This window comes from Diuraphis noxia, unplaced genomic scaffold (genome assembly GCF_037042655.1).
Source record: "Diuraphis noxia isolate RWA-SAM2 unplaced genomic scaffold, SU_Dnox_SAM2 contig0004, whole genome shotgun sequence".
NCBI lineage: Eukaryota > Metazoa > Arthropoda > Insecta > Hemiptera > Aphididae > Diuraphis > Diuraphis noxia.
The window spans coordinates 14,294,434-14,304,811 of record NW_028301714.1 but is presented as its reverse complement, the minus strand read 5'-3'; the positions used below and the strand labels follow the sequence as shown (position 1 = coordinate 14,304,811).

Sequence of the window (10,378 nt, the reverse complement as noted above, 5' to 3'; positions counted from 1 at the left end):
AAATATGCTATGTGCCCAGATAACAACAGATTTAATACAACTCTCATCATGCAGATGACATGTGTGCATGAATAAATACTTAACGTACTAGATGATGTATCTAACATGTATATAAGTATATGAAATATCCGACGTAAAACAAAAATCAAATTATTCTATGTCGGACAAAAAAATCCATAATATCTGCATATAATAATATTGCAGTTAATAACGTAATGTCCTATGATGACCCAGTAACGCCCGTTTTTTCTAATAAAATTATAGAGAAGATGTCGCGTATCATATCATTATACAATACACCTATATTGCTATTATGTTGTTAACTATCATAAGGCGCAATTGCGTGCGCGATTACCGTAATAGTGTGCTAATTCCTCGTTAATGCGTTAAAGACAATGTTTTCGAAAATGTCACTTTTTCCAATCGCAGCTGATTACTGTTGGCTCCTAATGTCCCCTACTGCCAAAGCCGACCGTTTGTAAATGGCGATACCCGTATACGTCTACTATATAAGCCCAGGACACCAGTCGAAAAGGCACATCACTTCTTCAGTCGTATCTTCGAATACACGCACCTGAACAAGTCTCCGCAGTCAGACACCTCGAACTCGACATCACTCGACGAACACTCAACAAACCCTCCACACTCGAAAAAACTTTTACAACACCAACAACAACATGTACAAGTAAGTCTAAATTTATATTATTATTATTATTATTTTTTTTTTTAATTGTCGATCTGCTGAGTTCACATTTCAACGGTTACGCACATAAACGGTCGTCGAATTCAACTCGAACGTTTTCTGCAAAGTTTATTTTACCTGACCTATACAGCATCGACACATCGCGGACATTATGATCTGGCGAACGAACAATGTCTTATACAACAAACGATTGATTTATTGTATTATTGACCATTGTAACCTTCATGATATTATAAAAATTTAAATAACGAAATAATTTTTCACTGTTTACAGGTACACAATCATGATCGCAGCGGTGGTTGTTGTGTTGGCATCTCTGGCCAGCTCCGTCCCGGCCACCTCCGCCCAGACAGCAGTCAACAAATTAGACCCAATGTCGGCCGCGGCCACATCCTTACACGGCAAACACACCAAGGTAGAACACCGTCAAATTTTCGGGTCCGACGCCAATAACGGACAGTCGTACAATGATGGCAGCCTATTGGAATTGGGTCTCTCCAAGCTGATGGAGGCGATCAGCCTCCCGAAGAAGGTCATCGGCAGTTTGGTCAGCAAAGCGGCCGGATTCCTTAAGACGGTGGATCTGAAAAAACTCATTAAGATCGCTTTGATAGGCGGCGCAGTGATCTTGTTGGGAGCCGTGGCCGCGGCCGGCGCTGCTGGTATCGCCGCCATCGTAGCGATGTTGAGCTCCGCGCTCCCTTACTACCGCTTCTTCTTCGGCGGACACAAGGACGAGGTAACCGAATCCGAGGTAGACGTCATCAGCGAATTCGTTTTGGGCGCATTCAACAAGTACGAGAACCAGCACAAGGCGTGATGACACAATTCGTCGTTATATAATATTATATAATTAATTGTTCGGTTTTATTTATTGTACATTTCACGCATCGCTGATGGATTACCTATATTTATATTATTTATATTATTTTATTATTTTTCGAGTATGATAATAAACAAAAATATTGTACTCTTATATGTGGCACACTCACCGTATGACTTATTACCTACTTATTCTTATAATTATTAGTTGTAAATATTATTTAACTATATTGCAGTGTTTGTTATTTGTATCTGTGCTCACTACTCAGTACGACTACACATAGCGACAAATGCATCACGATTCTACAAAGTTTGGGACCCGCCTATAAGATATAATAGAATATAATAGAATGCTTTCGAACTTCAAATTTGTTTGAGTATGTTCTCTTTACACATTTTGTTCGAAAAATTACATGCAATTTAATTTTAAAATTTAACTTCATCAATATTAAGTGAGTAAAACACACATAACAGTATACACTAGTTGTCTTGTGGGTAAATGTAATATAATATTATAGTGTTATAATGTTAAATTTGAATTCAATGATATGATACCATTGTATACATAAAATAATTCTGATCGAAGACAGCCTGTCGGTCAGCCTATATTATAATAATAATATATATAAATAATAATTAAAATATCTGAAATCGTTATTCTTCGTTTAAATATGTAATTTTATTCTGAATAACTCAAAATTAGTAAAAATATTTTTATTAATAAATTAATACACAATTATCGTATATAGAAAAATGTAAAATAAACATCAAGTACCTACAGTTAATAGTTTTTGAATTACAACTTGTTACTTTAAACGGCCAGAAGGATGTGTTAAAGTGTAAATTTATACATATTATATGCTACCTTACAGATTCGACAACAATAATAATTTTAAGCAATTAATAAGAAAAGCTCTACAAGCTTGCTAATATCTTAACAATAAATACTTATAAAATAAGTACCTATAGAGGTATACCTTTCAGTGTAACTCTCTTTCGATATCATTATTCATACAAACAATCGTAACAAATGAACGGATGGATGGGTGCAACAGGGATTTAATAAATGTTCTTTAAACTTATTAGAGCCCTAAGACAATCTTGTTTAAAAACTTTTGGACTTATGAGGTATTTTAATTTCACCGACGATATGTTAATTATATATTATATAATTATATATATACCTGCTAGAATTTAATAAAATTAAAACTAAGAACGTCTATAAAATAAATTGAGCATAATTAATATTTTCAATATTCTTAATTATAAATAATGGTAAAAATAACTTATGAGGAAGGTTATACTAAATTTTTAAGTTTTTTTAATGTTCGCATTTAGAAACAAATTAGAAACAGTAGAATATTTCAAATGTGTATAAGTAATACAAAAAGGCCAAAATATTTTTGAATTATGGACGATTTATTCAGTAAAAATGTCAAATACAAAAAGATTTTGTAGAAAACTATTTTGAAAAAATACCTTTTATCTATTCTTATTTTTTCAATTTTTTTTTATTTCCGATTGCCATAAATATTTGCGGGAAGTTAAGAAATTATTATACTTTGTACCCTTTTTTTCTTTCCTAGGAAATTTTGACATTTCAACATTGTGAGTAACAGGTTATTACAGGTAACTTATCAACATTTTTTTTTTAAATGTAAATAGCAAGGATGATATTTACATGAATTGAAATTTCCAGTTTGGTTATTTACATAACACTTCTTCCTCTTCAAAATCGAGATTATATAAATGACGTATGAAACACAATTTTATCCCTAACCTATTTCATATTGAAAATATATATTTATATAATATAGGTACTGCAATTTCAATTACTTTATGTTAAATTATGAAAGTTCCTTATCAATGGTTCAATTTAATGTTATTATATTAATATTTATTATTCACTATTTTTCCATTACCTATGATATTATAATTTGTTTTATTGTAATGTATTAATATTATGTTACACGATTTTTGAATTTAGATATCTATTGAAACTATAAATTATAATAAATACTTAGTTATACGTAAATCGTAAATATTTGTTAAAGTAAACTATATTCCTATCAAGTAACTATTTTACTACCTACGGATAATACAATATAATAAGTGCTTTTTAGTATTCATTATAATGTTTGTTGAATTCGATATTTTAATTATATATTTTTTATCAATATAAATCATTTAAAATACTTTTACAACCAATGTTTGTAAAAATAAACTGTTTGAAAAGCAACAAAATAAATGTTATTAATATGTTGAAATATTTCACAATTCTATACTTCATTATGATAAGTTCTATCATTAATTATTATGCTTGTTTATTCTAACACTGTTAGATATATTTTTTTTTAACTAATTAAATTAATTACACATACGTATTGGAAAAATTGTTTCTGTATTTTCATTTGAAACTAAAAATTGAAAAAAGTCAAAGGTAAGTTTCTATGTGACTACTACCTACATGTTATAATTAAATTATTTACAATTAGGTACATAGTATATTATAATATTATAAATAATAACTATACACCTATGGACCTATGTGCCAGCTGCGGTACTCTTCTCTCAATCAAACACATCATAACTGAATGTCTCTCATACGAAACGGATAGATGGGAAGCAGGCATCTCAAACATCCTGTCAGAAGTCCTCCACCCAGACAACATAAGATAAATAATAACCTTTATTACTAAGTCCAACCTTATCAATAGTATTTAACATGTAACTTATATAACATGTAAATAATTTAGAGTTAAACTCATTGTTGCCAATGGCCATAGTTACCGTCTTGCCGAGGCTTAATAAATTCAAATAAAAAAAATAAAAAATAAAAATAATAACTATACATATGCAAATACAAATGCATGATTTGCTAATTTGCCATTTTTTAATGTAAAGGTTATTAAATTTAAAACATAACATCAGAATAATATGCTAAATACATCTTTTTCAATCATAAATTTAGTTTTGACATAAAATGTAGATGACATAAATTTTATAAAACAAAAAAACTCATTTATATGATAACTTTTTATGAACCCGATACCCGACTATTTGACTTTGTATGATTTTTTCAGTTAATTCACTAGTCTCCTCTCTGTGCTCTAAAATGCATAAGTAATAATATGTAATTTATTTGAAAAACTCGATAATATACATTTTTGTTACCTACTATCATATAATTCAAAGAAAAATAATGTTAAGCACGTTGTTGTTTATACTAATGCATAATATGACATTTGTTTTTAATAATAATAAAGACAAAATAAAATAATAATTAATTAATTAAACGAATCATGTAACACATTGTTGATTTCTTTTCTGTTAATATTCATTAAAATGTTAATATTGGTAGGCGGAAAAAATGGCCACGGAAAAAAAACCCACGGAAAAAAGCCCAAGAAAATAAAAGTGCAATCATTGTAAATTGTAATTGTAATATTTTATAAAATGTGGTTGATTGTTGATTATACATTGGATTTACAATCATATAATATTTTAATTTCTGTGATAGAATAATACATTTTTAACTAAACATAAGAACAAAATATTAAAAATACAAAATATTCACGTTTCTGGACTTGTGGTAACATAATAATATAGATTGTATTGTTAACCATCACATGTACAAATCTAATGTTGAATTAACAAAAAAACACTTATTAAGGGTTAATTATTAATCATTTACTTGGATTAATTTAACTCATTTATTAATACAAATATTAGAATCAATATTTAATACAAAATTATTTTGACATTATAGCTATTTTAAATATAACTTATTTAGGTTGAACTATAAAGTTCATTCAGCTACACGCTGGTGTTACCTTTAACTACCCAAATCACATGATTTACTTGTAAATTAACTTAACTGTACAATAATGATAATTAACTATAAAAAGCTAAGTTAAAAAAATATAAAATTTAACTGAAGTAAAAAAGTTTAAAAAAAATTAATTAAATACTATGTATATTATTTAAAATATGTATCTATAAATAAATGTAAATATATTATGTATAATATATTTTTTGGGGTTTTTTATCCGGGGTGTATTTTTTAGTTTGAGTTTTTTTCCGTGGCCATTTTTCCGCGGTTCGTTAATATTATATGTAATAGAATATTACGCAGGGCCTTATATACTTCGGCAAAATTATTTTACAATTATTTTACAGTAACAATATTTTACAATTTACCAATATTTAATCCATTGATAATTTAAAATCATTAGTAGATAATCACTAATCAGTTATCACGTTTGTAATTATTATGTATTGTAACATTGTTTATAATCTATATTAATAGACTGCAATGTTTGTGGTATGTGCATTGTGCATAGAGTAATATTACTTGTACAAATTATTAGTAAAATTACTCTATGGGTATGTGTAAGCAATCCGCAACAAATTTGGTACATATACAGTGCTCGAATTAAGGGGAGTACCCTAACTCATTTTTCAGAAGTTTCAACGTACCTTATTTTATTTTTATGGGGAACCACAGATATATAATAACATATATTGTATTATATATCTGTGTGGGGGACGCATGGAACGCTGCATCATCTAGCTGCATTTTTATCAAAATGCACGTGATAATTCATAATTTTTCTTACCATGGATTTAATAATAATAATAATAATTATTTAATTAATTATCTTTAATCATGTTGTATAAACTATATAATACATCATCGGTTCTTAACCTTTTGTAGAATACGGCCCCCGAATGAAAGACTTTTGGAAATCGCAGACCCCCACCAATTTTTTGTCGAATACTTATTTTTTACAAAACATTTTATGTTATAAAATTATAATAATTATTTTATATTATAAATTATAGGAAGTAGCTTATAGGAAATAGGTTTATCTCTTATATAATATGATATATATTGTATACGAAAAAAAAAAATTATAATAACCCAAAAAAATTATAATAATGTACTTATGTCACGTATTGACTTATGTTGGTGTTAAGGATGCTGCGGGCCCTCAGGGCGCCACGAACCAGAGGTTAAGAACCGATGTAATATAATTTTAGTTATCACTTTTATCAGTTTTATCATTATTCACTAATAGGTATTTGTTATCAATTAAACATTAATAAGAATTGTTATTTTTTAATTTAATTTTGTAAGTTTAAACCGTCTTATTTTCTTACTACTAGAAGGTAGTAGGTTAAGTGCTTACTACTTAAACCTAATTGATAAAATTGTTATTTTATATTATATACAAATATACAATTGATATTTTGTTTATATAATGGCTGAAAAAAAGAGATAACGTAATGATATATTTTCATAATTTAAAAACAGACAAAAGTAACATACCTAACCATGAAAAGAACCCCATGATAAATTACGGAACTATTTAAATAAATAGTTAAAATGAATTATTTTTTATTTAGTTACTTTTGAGTTGTGATTTTATTTTATAAGTTTTAACTATATAATATACAATATAATATTTACAGTATTTTTTGGTTCATTTTATTATTTATAAATAGTTTTTATATGATTTAAAGGGGGGTATTAGGGGATGTGGGGGCATAGTCCCCAAGGCTTAGTAACGTAGTTTAACAAGTGATGGGGACGCTCTTTTTTTAACGTTAACAGAGTCCCCTTACTTTAATTTTGCCAAGTTGAACACTGTACCTGGAGATGTCTACCTTTAAATTTTCGTGTAATGGTGGTTGGTACTATATTGATCATTAAGTACATACAATCAATGACATAATAAAAATTACTCGAAACCCACAGTTCTTGGTTGATTTGCATTAAATGTTCATAAATGTATTTAGCAATATTCGTAGTGTTAGGCTACTTTCTTTTATTATCCGCTTGCTATTCACTTTTAACACATTAATGTGGAATTTAGTTAACTCATGAAAGACTATCTTTTTTTGTTTTTGTTTTGTATATGTGAGTATTGTTGTATAGATTGTTTGCATTGATTACAAAAACAAATAGTTATTATGATTGGATATAATTTTGTAATTAATTTTTTAACCTTATTATAGCCTTATTTTATACATGGTCAAAAAAACCCATAATTGTTAGGATGTGTTAAAAATCTTTGCAGCTTATATTTAACGCAGTTTAAAAAATAGTACATTTACAGGTGTTTAATTTGTCATGGGAAATGTTTTGCTGGATCAGCTAGTCACAAATATATAATATCGATAACACTTTAATTTTTACCTTTAGGTATAGCATTTTAATAAATACTTGTTTCTGTACAATATATAATCCAATTTTATGCTGTGTCTATACACGATGATATGAGTCGTTTATCGAATTTTTTCGCAGTTCTCAGAGTTTAAAAAACTGATACCATCATTATTCATTACCATCTATACGTCACTTAATTGCTTAAACTTTCGTGAAACTATTAATTTCACTATATGCATTAAACAACATAAAATTGTATACATATATATAGTATATAATTGTTTCCGATTCAATTGATGGTCAAGCGTCTTGTGGAAAATACAAATTTAATATAGCTATTTTAAATATTTTTATTATAATGGTAATAGTAATAATGCGATGAAATATATTTTGGTTTCAACTCTTGACTGTAGTAATAGGTATCGAATTAAATAAATAATAATAATTTAATAGTATACAACAACATTTCACTACCTTACTACCATTACCAGCTGTAACAGGCATTGCACCAGAATGCATTTATGTTAATCATGTGCGATTCCTCATTAATGTGATATAAACGATCGAATTATAGACAATTTCTTTTACCAATTACCTATTAATGTCATGGGGATCTTGAAAACCACTAGTTCGGGCATTATGATTTCATATTTGACACCTTTAAGGCCTACCTACTCCACCTATATATAAGGTTCTGACATCAGTTCGAAAAGGCACACTTCACTTGTCGCTGCTTCGAACATCTTCTACAATACTCGAACGTCGCAATCCAGAGACTCTTACTGAAATCGAGCATAATACAAGACCAACGAGACCATCATCATGTTCAAGTGAGTGTTATTTGTTTTAAATAATTTGACAATCGATATGTTGCCATCTAAGCGTCTATTCAAGTGTAAATCGAGATTTTTGAGATTTTTACAAATAAAAAAAACAAAAAGTTTAGATAAGAGATCACATTAAAACTTTGGTAATTCCTGCTGTATTTGCATAGTTTACTACTAAAATGCCACTTAAAACATGTCGTCTCATTACTTAATCTATATCAATATAAAATTTTTTGTATATAATAGGTAGGTACCTAATAGGTATAGCTAATAGGTATTACCTATACTTATATTATTTGAATTTATAGATTCTAAAAATCGTTGATTGACTAATAATGTTTGTTGCTGATATAATTTTAAATTATATTGTCATCTGCTCAGAAATTCTATTTTTAATTAGACAATAGTCTTCGTACCTATACCTAATATAAAAATAGTAAATAATCATTTAATTTAATTCAGATTTTATTTTTTATGAAAAAATGTTGCAGTAGTAGGTACATTTTTTCATGTTATGTATAGTAATAATAAAGTTTAACAGCCGACCATATGATAATCATCAGTTAAAATGTTTTTAAATGTCTTTACTCTAAATCACAATATTTAGATCTGATAAATGTTCGTAAAACGTAATTGATTATGATTAAAATATTAAATACTATAAATACTAATTGTTCATCATAATATCTTATTATTTTGTATACGCATTTTTTAATAAATAATTTATATTTTTATCAGATCGTTTTATCTTAATATACTCACGATTTGTTTGAATGATTTTTCCCTATATGATAAAATAAAAAATAAAAATAAAACTGTGCAATTACAAATAATCATAAATCATATATTCAATGCTCTCGCAGGTTCACGGTGACGTTGTTGATCACAGCGATGGCCGCGTCTGCGTCGCTAGCCGTCAGCATACCAGTCGAACACCGTCCACAGGAACCAGCCGCGGACTCCAGCAACGTGGTGATGCACAAGAAGCACGTCAAACCCGATAAGGTCGTGTTCATGTCGGAGGTGTCGGCGTCGCATGTTGGCGAGGGCGGCAGCGAGGACGGCAACGAGGGCGGCAACGATGGGGGCAGCGGCCTACTGGAATTGGGGCTATCCGGTCTACTCGAGGTGGCCAGTGCACCGAAGAAGATCATCGGCGCCATAGCCAGTTTCGTGTTCGGCAAACTCAAGTTGTTGGACCTCAAGAAACTCGTCAAGATCACGATGCTGGCTGCCCTGGTGACCGTGCTCGGCGCCGTGGCCTCAGTGGCCGTGGCCGGTTTCGTGTCTGTCGTGACGGTGGTGTGCACGGTGCTGCCATATCTGAAATTTGTATTCGGCGGTCACCACCATAAAGGCGAGTCCACGTCCGAGTCACAGATCGACCTGGTCAGCGAGTTCATGATGGGCGCGCTTGAAAAGTACAGCAACAACAGCAACAAGCGCAAGGCATGAGTCCAGGGTAGCCGCTGTGCCGCGGAAAACGCCCATCAATAGTTGTTTCGGCAATACGGTTAACATTTTATTTATTGTACATCCAACAAACCGATATCGTTGAACTGTGTTACGTAGTATTGCGAACAATAAACTATAAATATAATGTAACTTTTATGCATTAAATTAATTAAACAGTCTCATGGTATATAACTATAGAACATAAGTATAATATAATATTATAATATCTAATAGGCACTTTTGAACGTCTAATTCATGTTTTATTTATTATAGTAGTCATATAAAAATACAATATTGTGTTACGATCACACGAACAAACATACGTATATAAATGTATTATATAGGTATACATTTGGTATAAATATATAGTCTGTTAAAAAGTGTTCAAATAATTTTTAG

At 29.5% G+C, this 10,378-nt stretch overlaps 2 protein-coding genes across 2 annotated transcripts; both read left to right on the top strand.

The window, feature by feature from the left end:
• The first annotated feature begins 375 nt into the window (after positions 1 to 375).
• Positions 376 to 1,597, top strand: LOC149055743 (uncharacterized). The gene is made up of 2 exons (XM_089227276.1): positions 376 to 685; positions 977 to 1,597. Exons 1-2 carry the CDS (start codon positions 678 to 680, stop codon positions 1,521 to 1,523), a joined length of 555 nt encoding a protein of 184 aa, XP_089083402.1. The 5' UTR covers positions 376 to 677; the 3' UTR covers positions 1,524 to 1,597.
• Positions 1,598 to 8,368: 6,771 nt separating this feature from the next.
• LOC107173639 (uncharacterized) lies at positions 8,369 to 10,097 on the top strand. The gene is made up of 2 exons (XM_015524246.2): positions 8,369 to 8,527; positions 9,388 to 10,097. The coding sequence occupies exons 1-2, from the start codon at positions 8,520 to 8,522 to the stop codon at positions 9,977 to 9,979; spliced, it is 600 nt and encodes a 199-aa protein (XP_015379732.1). The 5' UTR covers positions 8,369 to 8,519; the 3' UTR covers positions 9,980 to 10,097.
• The last annotated feature ends 281 nt before the right edge of the window (positions 10,098 to 10,378 follow it).